General features: G+C 55.0%; 1 protein-coding gene across 20 annotated transcripts in view; it reads right to left on the reverse strand.

Annotated features, from left to right (window-relative positions):
* Ptprf (protein tyrosine phosphatase receptor type F) overlaps positions 1-18,039 on the reverse strand; it is an 85,125-nt gene that overhangs the window by 27,919 nt on the left and 39,167 nt on the right. For all 20 annotated transcript variants that reach the window (XM_076564897.1, XM_042271744.2, XM_042271743.2 and 17 more), the window contains 5 exons: positions 15,116-15,226; positions 4,293-4,562; positions 1,244-1,825; positions 920-1,056; positions 319-463 (listed from right to left, as the gene is read on the reverse strand). In XM_076564897.1, coding sequence (XP_076421012.1) covers positions 319-463; positions 920-1,056; positions 1,244-1,825; positions 4,293-4,562; positions 15,116-15,226 — 1,245 coding nt within the window. The remainder of the gene's footprint in view (positions 1-318; positions 464-919; positions 1,057-1,243; positions 1,826-4,292; positions 4,563-15,115; positions 15,227-18,039) is intronic.

The following is an 18,039-nucleotide window of genomic DNA, read 5'->3' on the forward strand; positions in this document are numbered from 1 at the left end:
CACAGAACTTACCTGTGTGGGGTGGAGGGGTCACAGGGGTAAGAAAGGGTCAGAAGGCTGGGTGGGGAGCAGAGAAGGCAACCACTGCCTGGACAGAGACTAGCAGGACACTTACCTGTCCCTTTCTTGGGGTCCAGACTCAAGAGCCCAGACTGGAGTCCACTACTGGACTCAGCAGACCTGACCACCCACCTGCTCGAAAGGGAAGGGAATATGTCTGTGTGTGTCCCAGCCCAGATGTGACAGGTGTGTCCCAGCCTAGCTGTAACAGGTATGGCCTAAGCAGATGTGACGGGTGTGGCCTAAGCAGGCACTTACTGGACTGTGCTGTACGGGCCTCTATGGTGGGAGTGAAGACGCCCACCCCCATATCCGAGCGGGCAGCCAGCTGGAAGTGGTACAGTGTGTCAGGCTTCAGGTCCTCTAGAGTGTAGGAGGAGGTGGGGTCGAAGGTCACCTTGTGCTGGAAGAGCAGAGAGCACTTACTGACTGCTCAGATATCAAAGGCCACTCAGAGGTTATTCCCCACATGGCCTGCAAGCAGCTGGCAGGGGACCCACTGTGGTTCTGTGTCAGGCCCCACCCCACACAGTCACACAAGCCTCCCAGGAAATACACGGCTTGACTCATACCACAGCCACCTCAAAGGTCACCAAGACCAGCAGGGATCTATGGCCCCGGGGGAAACGTCAGGGCTGGGACAATAGAGCACAAAGGCCACAGACGCAAGAGACCAGAGGCAGACTCGAGACGCGGCCTCCAGCACGGCAGTGGTGTAGGTTACAGAACTACAGAGCCTCCAAGAGCGCCAAGGCCGCAGAGAGAAACCCAGGAGCTGGAACCTGTCTAGGTGTGCCCATCACAGACCCCAGAGGACCCGGAGGAGCCTCCTTCCCCGCTGCCCAGCCTCGTGGCTCACCTGCTGGCCTTCATCCTCTGCGGCCCAGTACACCAGTTCATACTTGGTGATCCGCTCCTGTGGGGGCAGCAGCCATGACAGCTGGATCCTGGTGTCCGACTCAGCTTCGGCCTGGAAGTCTGCAGGCTGCGCAGGCACTGCAAGGCCCACCCCAGGCACCGTCAGCTCCACGACACCTCCCTTGACCCCCGGTGACCACACATCTGTAGAGTACGGCACCCTCGCCCTCCCCCAACTCCAAATTTCACAGGCGGAGGGAGCAGGAGGGACCCTGGCCAAGCCTTTGCTGCCATCTGTCTAGCCAGAACGCGGCCCCCCACCTACCTCCCTGCTGTGTCTTGACCTGGATGGTAGGGCTGGGTGGGCCATCGCCCACGGCAGTGAAGGCGAGGACACGAAGGCTGTAAGTGATGCCAGGCAGCAGGCTGCCCACGGTGGTAAGGAGTCCAGCGTCCGTGTTGTGTTTATGCCAGGCGCTCAAGGGGCGCCGCGAGTCTGGCGTGTAATAGACACGGTATCCCCGTACCAGGCCATTGGGCTCCTCGGGCGGCTCCCACTGCACCAGCATGGTGCTGGCGCTCAGCATTCGGGCCTGCACACGGCGCGGAGGGCTGGAGGGGGCCTGCTCACCCGTCCGTGCGCGCACCGCCTCACTGGGTGGTCCGCGTCCAATGCTGTTGACAGCCAACACACGGAAGGCATATTCTGAAAAAGGGCTGAGGCCACCGATGCTGTATCGGGTGGTGGCCACACCATCCACTTCCTGGAAGGGGCCCTCCGTGCCAGCTGCACGGTACTGGATGCCATAGTAGGACACAGGCTCTGCATTTCCAGAGTCCCATGTCAGAGTAACACTGGTGGCGGTTGTCTCTGTCACCACAAGATCAATTGGAGGCTTTGGCAGAGCTGAGGAGAAAGAATTGTTGGAGGTCATGACTCTTGAGAACATATCCAAGGCACCATCCAAATGCAGCGTATGTCCACCTGAGTGGGGCTGACACCCACAATGCACTTGAAAAAAGGCTTGAAGAGCTTATGGGGACTTCTAGGGGCAGCTACTTGAGACACCGTAACAAAGTCTGTTGGCGGTTCCAGGAGCCCTGAGCCCTTTAGTGTGTAACACACTGCTCTTGGGGACCCTGCCCCCCAGTGATCATCACATTGGCACATGTGATTCACCTAACAGGCCTGGTCCTGTGAAGGCCCACACAGCTCACACCAAGACCAGGCAGACCTGCTTGTTACTCACCTACACTCACTTGTACCAAGTATGTGTAACAGGGTGTGTGTGTGTGTGTGTGTGTGTGTGTGTGTGTGTGTGTGTGTGTGTGTGTGTGTGTGTGTAGTATCTTGTAGTATCTCTCAAGGAATTGGCCTTAAGAGTTCAGAAAGAGCTGGGCAGTGGTGGTGCACACCTTTAATCCCAGCACTCAGGAGGCAGAGGCAGGCAGATCTCTGTGAGTTCGAGGCCAGCCTGGGCTACAGAGTGAGTTCCAGGACAGGCTCCAAAGCTACACAGAGAAACGTTGTCTCGAAAAAACAAAAACAAAACAAAACAAAAAAGCCCCCTGACTTGGCTCAAAGTGAAGGTGGCAAACCCCCAGGCCATGTTCGCTCCATGAAGAATAAATACGAGGCACCACTTTGGTGCCACAGTGGCTCGTGGTCACATCCCTGCTTTCTGAAATTTACACCCTGGGGAAATAATCAGCAAATGAGTTGATGGTAATTGTGTACAAGGACAGCAGGAAAACACACGGCCTCTCCTCAGATGGGGTGAACAGGAAAAGTCTCAGAGTGCCGAGGCCTGCAGGGAGATGGTGGACCACGGACTATTACCGTGGACCAGGAGCAGGCAAGGGGACTCTACAGTGTCTATCCGTGTGGCCGGTTGGCACTGAGTGTGGGAGGGCAGCTGGTGTGCCTGGGTGACTCCCAGAGAGAGCACTGTGAGCCCCTGAAGAAAGCTACCTTTTGCTTTCATAAAAGGCAACAGCAGGCGGCCAGCAGTGTTTTTCTCAAAAGCAGGTGTGAGGCCCTGGCTCCATCCCAGCGAATCCAGGACTCAAGGAGGACCAGGTGGACCACACAATCTTGGTTCACATACTCTTGCTTTTTGCAGTACTAGGAACTGAATCCAGGGCTTCATACATGGTAAGGGCTCCACCAACCAAACTGGTCCCCAGCTCTTAGTTCATCTTAAAATATCCACCCAAGTTAAAGGCATTGGTACACGCCTTTAATCCCAGCGCTTGGGAGGCAGAAGCAGGAGGATCTCCTGAGTTCAAGGCTGGCCTAGTCTACAACAGTGAGTTCTCCAGAGCACAGAATGAATTGTTTCCATTCCTACCACCCACCCCCAGAAAAAAAAAAAAAAGAAAAGAAAAAAGAGGACCATTCAAGTTGCAGAATGAAGGATGAGTCAAAGCCAGACAAGAATAGAAGCAGGGAGATCATGGCAGAGTCTGTCACATAAATACTAAATATATGGCTGGGCAAGGTGGGGACTTTAGTCACAGCACTTGGGAGACAGAGGCAGTTGGATCACTAGTTTGAGACTAGCCTGGTCTACAGAGGGAATTCCAGAACAGCCAGAGCTACATACTGAGACCGTGTGTCAAATAAATAAATAGATAGATGATAGATAAAAATACTAGACATACTTTGGGCTGGAGAGACGGCTCAGTGGTTAAGAGCACTCGTTGCTCTTGTAGAGGGCCAGGGTTCAATTCCTAGCGCCTACATGATAGTTCTCAACCAACCATAAACCCCACTTCTAAATGATCTGATGTTCTCTTCTGGCCTCCATGGGCACCAAGCACACACATAAACTGAATAAATCCTTAATAATTAATTTTTTAAGATTATAAATATTAATGTTATATGTGTCCGTCCCCAGAGGCCTAGGCAGAGAAAACCTCCCCCGGCCGTCCTTAGCTACCATGACGCCCCTCTCACCGGGAGGCTGTTCAATCCACGGATTTCCTGCTAACTGGTGGTGCAGGCTGTGAGTTCAGGCCACCAAGGCTAGGTCTCTGCTTTGTCACTTACACTGGTGTGACCCTGGGCAAAAGATGCATTTGAATCGCTCACTTGTAAAACAGGAATAATAAGAGCCCCTGTCCCGTATCCTCCCTAAAAAAGCACAATCAACTTTCACTTTGATGCCTGACAATTGGGAATACCAGCTAGCTATTCCCAGGACCAATCCTCTTCCTAAGGACCTGCCCAGAGCTGGGGCACCTACCTTAGAGGAGGGCAATGATCCTTCAGCCCTGCCTGTGCCCAGATCTGCCAGCTCCCGCTCACCCGCCACTCAAGTCCCCCGAGACAGAGGAAGGTATCAGCTGGCGGAGGCATCCCGTACACTTACCTTTTACTGTGACCTGGGCTGTGGCCTCTATCATGCCTAATGAAGAGATGGCCACGCAGGTATAGTTGGCGGACCGCATGACATTGCTCAGCTCCAGAACGTTGCGGCCAACTGGCATCTCGTCCTCTTTGGTAAGTTCTTCGGCACCCATCATCCACTTCACATAAGGCATGGGTGCACCCACTGCCACACACGTCAGATTCACACTGCCACCCGGCATCACCTCCTGGCTGCTGGGAGGGATGGAGAAACGAGGAGCCACGCGACGCACTGCGGGAGGAGGGAAGAGAGGCGCTCACAGGCTGGGCAGGCCACAAGGGTGGACAGAAGGGCAGGGGCCCCTCATCAAGGAAGCCTCTCTTGTCAGAGCCAAGCCCATGCTCAGAGGAGTGGTGTCCCTGGGGCCTGGCTCACCATTTCCCACCTCACTTTGGGACTAGACGTGGCCCCTGCACACAGGGACCATCTGGAACACCTCGTGGTGAGAACTTGCAACCAAGCTCCCATCCTACAGCCTGGGACACTCAGCCAAGGTCACACAGGACTTAGTGCAAGAGCCAGGCCTGGGTAGAGCCACAGTCCAGGTGGTCCTCCAGTGACCACCCTGCTTTCTCCTGACTCCGCGCCTCCTGTGTCTCCAGAGGGACCAGATGGGGCACCAATGAAAGAAATCCAGGTCCTCAGAGCATGGCTGGGACAGGGCCAAGAGTCATTCCGGGAGTAACATGGCCACCTTCTTTCTCCGGAGTCAACTCTCCACCTCCAGGCCACGGCCCCGGGAGAGAAGAGGAAACGGCACAACCACCTGCTGGACCTTGGCTGTGCTTAAGGTCAGCCTGGGACCCATAACGTGGATTGCCTCTTAGGAGGGCTAGTACAGGGACAAGGGGTTGGGCGGGCCAGGGACGTGGTCCGCGGGCAGGATGGGCATGAAGATGGCAGTAACATGATGAGGGTACCCAACAGACGGCTTTCTGCACCAGTGAGCAAAGGTCTCAAGGACGAGGGTGACCGTGCCTGGCCGCGACCCCCAGCCTTGGACTTCCCTGGCCAGAAGCTGTCCTGAGCTTCTCAGTCCAGGGGCACAGCCCGGAACCAACCCCTCAAGTTGCAAGCTTGGCACAGACATTCAGAGCATGCGGAGGGGTAAGGTGGACAAGACCTAGCCACACATAGGCATGCTTGGCATACAGACAGGCCATGCAGCTGCTGGCAGAGGTTCCTATGGTCTCCCTTACAGAAAGGGCCAGAGTGGACAGGCAGCAAGCCTAAGTGACCCAAGGGCACACTAGGAGAGCACGGGCCTCTAAGGACTCCTGCTGGGGAGCCCAGACATGCAGAGGACCCGTAGTACCACACACCAAGCATCTCACTCAGCTCCAGAGCACAGAAGCAGAGCTAAAGCACCGGGGAAGAGCACCAGGTCCAACCTCACCTCATTTCACTGCGGTCAAACTGAAGCTCGGAGCTGAGACATTTAGTGAAAGTCACCAGGTTCTATTAAGGCTGCCCAAGACCTCTTTCAACATCAATTTCCCTCCAAACACATAGGTAAATGCCACTACGAACATCCAAACTACCACCATTCCTTCTGGGGGTCACTCGAGTAGCTCTCCGCTGGCCCTCTACCTCTCAATTCTCCACTCCCACTCTCCCCACAGACAGTGGGCATTCCCCTGATTGACAGGCTCCCGCGCGGTTCCTGATGCTCTGTGGCCAGCCCAGTCTCGAGGACCTTGTGTAGAACCTGCTTCCACACCTTCTACGGCTGTTTCACTAAGCCCAACAGGTGGATCCCAACACTGGCAGCCCCGATGAGCCACAGCGAACGGCTGGCAGACCTGGTCTGTTCTCCAGACGCACGCCAGGTCTTGTTAGGAGTGTATTGTCATGTCCAGACTCCTGCCTTGTCCACAAGCAGCACCCTCACCCTTTCCTTTCCTCCCTTCCCACCCCTCCTTTTTTTTTTTTTTTTTAAAGAGTGCTAGGGATTGAACACGGGGCTCATACACGCTAGGTTTTGAATCTACCACTGAGCAGCACTTCCAATCCCATCTTCGCTTTCTCGAGGGGAGCCGCCTCTCTCTCCATTCTTGGCACATGGAGTGTGTGATCCAGATCCGGCTAACGAGAAACAACCTTTGGACCAGAAACAACCTGTGGCTGTTTGCACAAGCGGTGGGAGCTGGAACAGTGGACGGGGGCAGCTGAGCGCAGGCTGGAGCCGTGCCCAGGGCACGGGAGGACCTGCTCCAGCACAAAGATTACAGCAGTGGAGGACAGCGGGAAGCAATGACAGACAATGGCCTGACCATGCTGTCTGAAGAGCTGGCTCCAGCCCTGCCCGACAGCCAATCTCCTCTACACCCCGGAGTCTTGTAACTGAAGGGAGTCTTTGTTTTGCTTGCATTTGCTTCTATAAGTAGGTTTCTTACATCACTCTTTTCAAAAAATCTTTTACTTTTTGGTTTTTCAAGACAAGGTTTCTCTGTATAGCCCGGGCTGGTCTCGAACTCAAGAGATCCGTCTGCCTCTGCCTCCAGGGTGCTGGGATTAAGGGCATGCGCCACCACTGCCCGGCATAATCTTTTTTATTGAGATTTATTTTATTATTATTTTGTGTATATGAGTGTTTTGCACCCTATACATGCCTGATGCGTAAGGAGATGGTAAGCTTCCCGTAAATACTGGGAATCGAACCTGGGTCCTTTGTGATAACAAGTGCTCTTAACCACTGAGCTAACTCTCCAGCCCTAACATTTTTATTTATAAATTTATGAGTTCAATCCCTAGCACAGTACTGCATAGGTATTTGTGTACCACGTATATGCTGAAGCCCAGAGAGGCGAGGGGAGTGTGCTGCAGCCTCTGTAACCGGAGTGACAAATGGTTGCCAGCTGCCTTGTGGGTGCTGGGAACTGAACTCGGTCCCCTTCAAGAGCAAGTGTTCTTAGCCCCTGAGCCATCTCTCCAGTTCAATTTACCATGTGTCTTCATGCCAGGAGGCCACATGGCTGATGACAAGGTATCGAAGACACAGCAGTTCTTACGGCAAGGAACAGTCTTGTCCCGGGGGCCTGGCTGTCAAGTGTCCCACGACAACAGACTCCCCTTCAAAACCTCTCAGCCGGCACAAGGTGAGGCACAGACAGGCTTTGCCATGGGCATGGACACTCCATGGGCTTCAGAGCAGGTCTCAGAGGTGGGTGCTACAAGGTGAGCACTAGCCACACGGGGCTGCTTGTAAGCCAGGGCCAGGCCTGCCAAAGAATGGAGGGGTCCAGAAGACAGGAGTTGCCTCCCTGTCCTCCAGGCCAGCTGCCATCTGCGCTGAAGGAAGGCAGGAGAAGCCACTCTTTTCTTTTTTTTTCTTTTGATACAGGGTCTATACAGCCCTGGTTATCCTGAAGCTCACTATATAGACCAGGCTGGCTTTGAATTAAATAAGGTCCACCTGCCTCCGGCTTCTGAGTCCTGAGATTAAAGGCATGCACCACCATGCCCAGAAGGAAGCCACTTGAGCATTCCATTGCCACCGTGTCTCCACTGCAGATGGGGGAAGAGTCAACAGTGACATGGGAAGTGGCATGTCTGCCTCTATATGGACAGTAAGGTTAGGCCTGTGTGGTCAACGTTCACATCTTCGAAAGCCATGGTTGACAGGGCTGAAGGAGGCCCCAGGAGGCTATGGGAAGACCTTTAGGGCTGGGCAAAGCTGGAGAAAGATGGAGCTCTAGATGGCACACCGATGGGACTTTTGACATTTATGCCAAGGAAAGGTCAAGGCTGCAAGTCTGGCTCTAGTTAATGGTGGAACCCTAAGGTAAGAAGGGGCCACTGGGTGTTAGAGCCAGGAGATTCTGCTGCAGGAAGCAGGTCCTTGGTCCATAAACCTCAGGCCCACACCTCAACACGTCCAAATTTTACCCCCCAGATCATCCCTGGTGGACAGTGTTTTCAGACCCAGCAGAGACCGCATGGGTCAGCCTCTAAAGCCAGGCCAGTGCCCTGGCCACTCCTTCAAAAGCCTCCACCTCTAGCCACAGTCGGAAAACTGAGGCCCCGGAGGAACAGGTACCAAGAATGGTTTTTATTTTCCTCCAAGATGCGGTGACAGGGAGAACTCGAGGGGCTACAGAGAAGTATGAAGTCAGGGTTACCCCAGTACTAGGAAGGGGACTCAACTCCAGGCCCCAGGTGTCCCACTCACGTCTTCACTCACACCTAAGGGCACTAGGTCCCAGGCATGTGCAGAGTCCTGGAGAGCAGTTTCCTAGCACACAGGCAGGTCAGCACATCTGCAGAGAACAGTATGGGGGGGGAAGGGGCAAGGGAGCGTCTTGGATGCTCACGGGCCCATGTCCTGACCTGCCTGAACAGCCACCCCTGTGCCAACAGCTGGAAGTGGCTGGGGCGTCAACAAAGCAGCTCCACCACCCTCCCCGTGATGCCAGAAGCACAAAGCCTCCAAGGGGACCAGGACTCGACTCACCCTGGACTTGGTCTATTGACGGAAGCATCAGCAGGGAAGGAAGAACTGGGAGAAACCCTCTTAGGGGTCTGCTCTCAGGCTCCAACAATGGCGCTCTATTACCGTTCTCTGTGCATCCTTAGCGCTGACATTTTATAGACAATTTCCAAAACAGGGCCCTGCCATTTCTGGATTATATTTCAGCTGTAACTTTTAAGTCTAATTATTTGCGCTGACAACCCCCTATAACAGGGCGGTGCGGCGCCCAGAGGCATCAGCATTCAGTAGAGTGACAGCCTAATCGCAGGGGGAGGCAGCCCCGCAATCTGCATTCACTTGCGGAAATTTCTCTGATGAAAATAACACAACATTAAGGAGGGGATAAGGGGCAGGATCCACTGTATCAAGATAAAATAACTCTTTAATAAATAACCTTGTGGCTGCCGCAGAGCAGTAATTAAATGCTGGCACACCCGGCACACAGTTTTAAGTAAAGCTAGAAAAATGTAAGATGCAATTATCAGCACCAAACAAATTACCAGCCCGGCAAATCCCCCCGGAATATTTAGAAACTCATTTCTCCTTCCCGTTAAATATTTGTGTATGTGCTTATTTTTGGTGGGACCACAGGGTGGGTGGAGGCAGGGACAAAGGATGCAGAGGGTAGGTGAAGGGGTGGGTGTGTGGGGAACGGCTGTGGACTGGGCTGTCTGCTGATGAGTGTTTTCTGAACGCCCTGGCAGATCCGCCCGGTCAGCAAAAAGGTGTAACCGAAATGCCCCAGAGCTCAGGGGTGCGTGTGGATGGAGGCTTATGCTGATATCTGAGCCCAGGCTGCAGCCTTCCTCCTGACCGGCTCCCTTGTCCTCCTGGAGTAAACTCAAAACCACAGATCAAGATGCAGAGGGCACCTGGTAGCTTGGGTCTGTCCTATGCTTCTGCCTTGGACACGCAAAGCCCAAACTCTGACTCTTTAGACCACGGGATAGGTAAAGGACCACTGGCCCCTTGCTGGCCCAGTAGTGGGAGCTCTGGGAGGGGACCCAAGGAGTTTCTAGAAGCCCTGCCCAACCTACACTGGAGCTGGATTGCTATTCAAGGCCCCAGCACATTCCAGTTGATGATCCAGTCACTCCAGGAATAAGCAACCTGGATCTGAATGTCTAGTGCCACTGCCCAGCATGGGGCTGAGGGTTGTTAGCTGGAAGTCACATAGACTCTACTCTTGGAGAGGAACAGAGGCTGGCTGGGAAGCTCAGGCTGAGAGGTCTAGGCAGGCGGGATGACCTTGGTTTGGACTTGGCAGGAGAAAGAAAAGATACAGTGCCGAGGTGATGCCACCTGCCTTGTACCACAGCTCTCACTGTCTTGGAGAGGTAGACCACGGCTGGTCTTCAGTCTCAAACAGCCAGTCTGCTTCATAGAGCACTGATAAGGCTTTGGGGGCCGCAAGGACAGGGCAGACACCGCAGGACTGTGTCGGATACTGCAAGATCTCAAGGGACAACTCATTCTAAATTAGCTTCTTCCTATTGTCTCCTGCAGTTCTGGCTTCTTTTAGGCAAACATGGCCTACATAAGGGTGGGGAGACAGACGGTAGAGGCTTCTCCAAACCCCTGTACATGTCAAGCACTTCAGCCCTGGCAGTCCCTCTGACCACAGCTCTCCACAATCATTCTTGAACTGCACCAGGAACAGAGAGCTAGCCTGGCCTGGGTGCAAAGGTGGGGTGCGGTTTTGTGCCATGCACCATGCATGCGTGGCCGCTCCAGCAGCGGAGCCTGGCTAAGGGGACATGCAGACACACAGTGCGTCGGGGACTCAAGCGCAGCAGGAGCATGCAGGGCAGAAGGCCTGCCCACCCATCCCTGGTCCTGCCTGCCAGCCAGCCCACACACTGATGAGCAGAGGCCAACTGGCGGGCAGGCACGGCTGGAGCGAGCCTGAGGGAGCTGACCAAGCCCGCTGGTCCCAACTGACGGGCAGAGTCGGTGGGCGAACTGTAGATGGGTAAGAAGTGAAAAAGACCAACCTTCTCGCTGATCTGAGAGATGAGAGTTTGGGTTGATGGCAGAGTGCGATGAGGATGAGGAGGAATAAAAAAAAGACAAGGAGAAACACAGAGAGAGTAAAAACAGGCCAACCTTCATCTGCCCACACAGCACAGAGACGAGACAAGACTCCTGTGCCCCTCGCGCACACACGTGCACACAGGTGCACACGGACCACGCCGCTCACGAAAGACTCGGGACTCATGGAGGGACACAGTGGACAGGGCTGGGACCCACCAGGCAGGTGCCAGGGACCGTGAGGGCAGAACTGGGGGGGGGCAGAGTGGGGCATGGGCCAGTCCCAGACCGCACACACCCTCACAGCTCAGACAGACCTGGTAAACGGGGCTCCGGGGCCAGGGCCCCCCCAGATCACAAACCCACCAAGGCACACGAGCCCCCACAGCCCCACCACCGTGAGGAAGCCCCACGCCGCACACCACCCGTGTGAGGAGCACGTCTGGATGCCTGTGGGAAGGAAGGCTGGGCGGTAACACCCTCATCTCAGACAGCAGCGGCTCGGGTGTCAGGTCCCTGAAGAGAACGGGGAGGACGGTAGTCGTGGTACAGGTAGGGCCAGGCTTTGCCAAGGGCAGGATTCTGCCAAGGCCCAGGAAGCTGTGTGCCTGAGAGCTGGGAGGGAGACACGCCGCGGATGGGAGGAGAAAATGAGTCACTCGGGGAGGGAGTCAGATGGTGATGGAGAAAGAGGCTGGTCCACCCAGCAAGCCTGGGCCTGCTAGACTGTGGGCGGACCTGCAGGCAACTGTGAACAAAGTCAGATGGAGACGCACGATGTGTGTCCCCCGGCGCTATCCCAACAGAAACCCAGACAGCTGACTCTCACGGGCTTCCTGTGCACCTGGAAGCATGCCGGGAGCTTTACACGTACCGCCCCGTTGGTGGGAGCAGCCCCAGGGCCTCAGAGACGCAGTCAGAGTCCTGACAGTTTGGGGGACGGAGGGAGAGTGAGGGGAGGCTAAGTCTGAGAAGACGCGTCAACAGACACAGAAGAACTAAGTTAGAGACGGAGAGGAAGGGCTCAGGAGGCAGAGGGGCTCCACAGGGGCAAACTGACTCTGGCTGCCAGTGTCTCCAGACCTGGGGTTATTTACACTGGCTTGACTAAGAGGCACTGGTACCTGGCTGGTTAGGGATGCTTCTAAAACACCCTACTATGCAGAGAATAGCCCTCAAGAGATGTATCCAGTCTAAAATGTCAACAGTGCTAACGTGAAGAAACCCCTGAGCTGCTGGGTGGTGGTGGTGCGCATGCCTTTAATCCCAGCACTCGGGAGGCAGAGGCAGGCGATCTCTGTGAGTTCGAGGCTAGCCTGGTCTACAGAGCGAGATCCAGGACAGGTAGCACTATTACACAGAGAAACCTTGTCTCAAAAAACCAAAAAACCAAAACAACAAAAACCAAAAACCAAAAAAAACCCAACCAACCAACCAACCAACCAACCAACCAACCAAACAAACAAACAAAAAAACCAAAACCAAAAACAAACCAAAACAAAAAACAACAAAACCCAGAGCTATAATCCACACTGGCCTGAATCAGGATGCTCAGACCCTGACAGAGTTGGAGACTTCCATGCCTGGGTAGTAACAGGAACCACTATGGAAGGAAGTCTTGAAGCCACTATGTTGAGAGACAAGACGCCACCAGATAGGCACCAGGGTGAGGCGGGGTTCTTCCATGCCTATCCACCCACATGCAGGGTTCCAAATACAGAGCCGGTGGCTAGCAGGACACAGGCTGTCCCAGAGCACTCCTCGGGGCAGATGAGGCTTTGCTAGGCGTAAAAAGAAAACTGGGAACACTATGGGGCAAGGGTCCCAAGGATCCGGGCTTTTCTTACGCACATAAATCCTAGACCCAAAGGGCCAGTATGGATTTAGAAGGATTCTAGATATGAGGCAGGGCCAAGAGGTGGCATGGGCCAGAAGCCAGGTTGGCTGTGTTAGATTCTAGACAGGAAGAGCTGACGGTAAAGGAAGCACTATATTCCCCCACCTCCCAACGCTCTTTTAAGTGGAGTTTATCCCAGGAGATGGGATAAAGCAGGATCCAGCTACAGTCATGTCCAAGTCAATCACCTGTGGACGGTGGGGACTCTGGAAGTGGATAGCGGGAACTCTGGAGGCAGGGATGCTCCAAGGAGTTGAGAGCTCCTGGTCAGTGCCCTGGCAGCCACCTCCACACAATTCCAGAGATGAGCGCCACCTGCCACCAGGGCCACAGCACAGCCTGACAGTGCTGGCTGGCTGGTGTGGTGCCTAGCTAAGGCGCCCCTATCATCCGTTTGGAATCTGGGTGGCCTTTTCCTGCTTTGGTACAGCCTCTGGGCGCTTCACCCTAGGAAACGGCCATAAAGCAGCATTTTATCACCTGGCCTGGGGTTTACAAAGGCTCTGCCTCGATTCTCCTCTCTGGCACAGCCAGGTGCAGACAGAGGCTGCCTTGGTGCAGCCAGGGACTTGACACACTGTGGCTGAAGAGGGAGGAGGCTGGCCACTGCCAAGAGTCTTTTCAGCTGCTCACCTCCCAGAGGGAACGTGCCCGACTCTGTGCCTTTGTTGGATACTTAGCCTGGGTCAGCCTGGGGTGAAGGCTTGCTCCTTACATCTCTACTTCTCTCAGCCTTCAGCAAATGTTTGGGTCCCTGGTCTCTGTCCCGACGGCATTCTTAAAGACAGGCAGTGGGTCATCTCCACTGAACTGGTTCACAGGACACCTAACAACAGGGGCAGTGATAGGGGTTTCCCAAGCCCCATGAAGGAACACGATTAGCCCAAAACAAATGCCTCCTCTGCCTTTGTTGGACTGCTCACCTAACAGGCTGACACCCATGGCCTCTCCAGAACCAACTTGTGCCCCGGGGCATGGCAGGCCCTCAGTAAACAGCTGCAGCTTGCTCTTCTCTGCCCTGAGTGAGCACGTCTACCAAACTGCTCTGAGAGTTAAGATGGGCCACTGCCATCACTCAGGCTCCACGAGCTAGAGGAAGGGCAGACCATCCTCAAAAAGGAACCTTTCTCGGGATAGACTCACCCCTGCAGGGAAGCTGGGTCGCCCCAGTGATCCCCTAAGAAAGGCAACTTAACTTTTAATGACATCCATTTGTACTGGAGGGCCAGGTGAAGGGGCAGTGTGGGTAGAGGGCTTCCATGGCCTCGCCCGGGCGCCATGCTCTCTAGACTATCCCATGTATTCTCAGAGAGGGCCAGGGTTTGATCCCCTTGGCTGTGAAGAGAGGCTGTGCACACCCAAACAGTCCCCAGACTGTCAGCAGCAGACCCAACTATAAAGAGCACACAGTCCATTCAGCTCCAACTAGGAACACCCAAGACAATATACCCATCGGTATGCACAGCTACCTCAGCCTTACCCTACCATGGGGGGGGGGGGAACACACACGGACGGACGGGGACTGGTGTCGGAACACAGTAGGCTCCTCCAGGAAGGCCCATCTAGTCCAAAGTTCAGAACCAGAGTCAGAGTCTTGGAGCCCACCCTGCTGGGGTAGGCAGGAGGAAAGTCAGATCAGGCATGCACAGCCACATGCAAACAAACGCATGTGTCTATCTCCCCCCCCCATAGACAAAAGACACACACACACACACACACACACAGCAATGTCAAGCCGGGCGGCGGCAGCGCACGCCTTTAATCCCAGCACTTGGGAGGCAGAGGCAGGTGGATCTCTGTGAGTTCGAGGCCAGCCTGGTCTACAGAATGAGATCCAGGACAGACTCCAAAACTACACAGAGAAACTCTGTCTTGAGAAACCAAAAGAACAAAACAAAACAACAAACAACAACAAAAGAGCAAAGTCTCTGTCTGTCTCTGTCTCTGTCTCTGTCTCTGTCTCTGTCTCTGTCTCTCTCTCTCTCTCTCACACACACACACACACACACACACGCCTGCTTAGAAGGCTCCAGACTCCCAAAGGGCTCAGGCCCAGGCAGGAAGGACCTACAAGAGATACAAATGCTCCCAGGGGGTGGGGTGGGGAGAGTGTCTGCTTCCCCAAGGGCCTGGAAGGAAAGGCGGCAAGTGGTGGCGGCTGCTGGTACTGCCCAGTGGGAGCTACCGAGGTGGTGGCTGCTGCTGGTACTGCCCAGTGGGAGCTACCGAGGTGGTGGCTGCTGGTCCTGCTGCAAAAGAAGTGGGAGGGGAAGGCTGGGCCGAGGAGGCCCTCCAGTGTCTGCCTCAGAGTCTCTGGGCAGCATGCCTGGCAGGTGAAGCTTGGCTCCGAGGTGACGACAGAGCCGGGGGTGGCCGAGTTCTTACCTCTCACATACAGGTTCGCGGGGGCCGAGTAGCGTGTGCCCGCCGGGTTGGTTGCCACACACTCGTACTTGCCTTGGTCAGACTCCTCGCTGCTCTCGATCTGCAAGGCACCTGTGGGGACACAGACAAGAGGTCAGGCACCGTCCACGCTGAGTGTGGCCTGGAACACGGAGGCCCTGACGACACGTGTAGCCCCGGCGGCTGCGGCTCACCTGGGCCGCCACAGCCTAGGGCCTGTGTGGCTTCCAGGAAGCTCTTTCTGATAAGCCAGGTCCCTCTAAGCAAGAACCAGGAACTCGTACTTTGAAGCAAGATGTCCTTACTACCCAGGAGCTGTCTGTCCACAGTCCTCAGGCCTGCTTACCAATAGTCATGCCTATCAGTTACTTGTCCCAAAGCCTATAACCCACAGGCCTAGAAATTCCTAAACAAGCCATGGCCTTGTCTGCAAGAGCCTGAGACACTATCACCTACTTGGAAGGGGCTTGCCTCGGGGCGTGGTGCCCAGCAGCCTGCCCCTCACCCCCACCCTACCCCCACCCTGCCAGCCCCGCCCATTCCGGCTACCTTCCTCAGTTCGGTCCTGCTAAAGTGCTTCGACCCACCAAGGCTCCTGCATAATTCAGAAGGCTAATGGAGACGGGGGCTCCCGCTCGGGCCAGCGCCCTAAGGGGCTGCTCTGGCCGCAGACGGACAGACAGGAGCCAAGACTGGGGGTGCGGGTAGCTGAGAAGACCCTCTACACGGATGCATGAAACTTGCATTTGGGACCTGTCCTGTCGGGTCAAGTGAGTGAACCCCACGGTGAAGGACCACACACCCCTCCCCAGCAATAAACCCTTGAAAACTGCTAGTGAAAGCACGCTGGGCAAGCTATCTGTGACAGAGAAACTCACAGGGCAAAGCACCGTGCCCTTCCCTGGAACAATTTGACAGACAATTACACCCACACAGGACAGTCCAACGGACAGCTAATAGCCCCCACAGGACACAGTCTGACAGAAAACCACCTCCTGCAAGAACAGCTGGAACAGCTCTAAAGGGCTTCTTTCTCCACCCCAACTGACAATCACGCCCACACAGGACAGACAGAACCTGCCAGGCCCCACCTAACTGGACAGGAACCTCAGAGGGAATTCCAAGTTGTGTTCGCACAGCCCAGGCCTAGGGGGAGACAGTATGAGTCTACGCTACAGCTCCTTCCAAGCCTGCTCTTTCTCTTTCGACCACCACCCGGGGCAGCAGGAGGGGCTGTGAACACCAGAAGGTGAGGGCTGCAGGTAGAGCAGGAGGGGGTGCCACCCACACAAAAGAGAAAAGGGCTGGTGTCTCTCTCCACGGCCTTGACCTCAGCCTCCCGACGGGCACCAGAGCGTATCGGAACACAAGCCAAATACCCAGCTCCTACAAGAACGGCGCTGACCGGCAGCCAACGTGCCACGTTCATGGGATGAATGGACACTGCTACGGCACACGTTCGCTCAAGCAGGCACACATCGGGGCCCTGGCGAGGGGGGGTTGCCCAAGGTCAGCTCAACAGAGGCTTGGGGGAGACGGGTAGCTGGTGCCACAAGCTGAGGGCAAGAAACAGTGCCTGGTTTGGGGTCACAGACAACAGAAGGAAGAAACCCCTGTGACAAGAGCCTAAGTCTCGTCAGGAGACCTCTGCTGGCTAGTTGTTTTTGTCGACCTGACATAAGCTGGTCATGTGGGAAGAGGGAACCTCAATTGAGAAAAAGCCCCCATCAGACTGGCCCATAGACAAGCCTGTGGGATATTTTCTTGATTAACAATTGATGTGGGAGGACCCGGCTCACTGTGGGTGTGCCAATGCTGGGCAGGTAGTCCTGGATTGCACAAAAAGCAAGCAAGCTGAGCAAGCCATGGAGAGCAAGTCAGTAAGCAGCATCCTCCGCTGTCCCTGCTCCTGCTTGAGTCCTGCCCTGACTTCCCTCAATGGCAGGCTGTAATGGGGACATGCTGACCAAATAACCCCTTCCCTCCCCAGAGCTGCCTCTGGTCGTGGTGTTCTCACAGCCATACAGAGCTAACTAAGACCCAATATAGACCCTGAGTCTATTTGTACACAGATGTCTCCAAATCTGATATCGACACCCAGACCCAGTAGTAAGGAAAGCAGGGTCAGCATGTGCTAAGTCCACGTGCAGGGAGATACGGACAGGGGAGGGAACTGAGTCCTGTTGTCAGGGTGACGAGGAGCATCCCATAAGAGGCAACTACCCCCAGCCCCAACTTCCATCCTGAGCACTCTTAGCCTTGAACCAAGCAAGGGTCTAGATGTGCCCACAAATACTGACCAACGTGGGAAGAAAATTACAGGATAAAAACGGAAACTGCCATTCCGTAGATGACAAACTGTGTATACCCCATTCTTGTAAGTCTCAGGGCCCTGAAGGAGGTTGGCCTGGCTCCAAGTCTAAGAGGAGGAGATGGACTTGAGAGGTGGCTGAGTCACACTTGAACCCTGATCTTTAGGAGTCCAGAATCCATGCTTTCTCACCAACAGGTTACAGTGCCCTGTTACCTGAAGGCAGCTTGGAGGGACTGCAAGCTGACAGGTCAAGTGCCCTAGTTATGGGTGGGTCTGTTCATTTCCCTACTGCATCTAAAGTAGTCTAAAACCTCCAGTCCCTGCTGCTGAAGATGTGCAGGGGAGGGTCCTCACTTGACCACAGGACCAAGATAGTAGACTTTAAGAAAAAGGAGGCTCTCAAGAAAAAGGCCACCCTTGGTCATGCTCCCCAACCTTACAGGAAGTGTCTCCATCTATGCCAGCCTTAGGGGCAGGCTAGGCTTCACTACGGGAACCAAATGGATCCGTTCTTTGGGGCTGGCCTAGGAGGCCTGGGGAGCAGGGTTCGCCATCCTGGGGTGCTCTCAGCTGCTATCTCCACAATGCAGAC

Source organism: Peromyscus maniculatus, chromosome 2 (genome assembly GCF_049852395.1).
Source record: "Peromyscus maniculatus bairdii isolate BWxNUB_F1_BW_parent chromosome 2, HU_Pman_BW_mat_3.1, whole genome shotgun sequence".
NCBI lineage: Eukaryota > Metazoa > Chordata > Mammalia > Rodentia > Cricetidae > Peromyscus > Peromyscus maniculatus.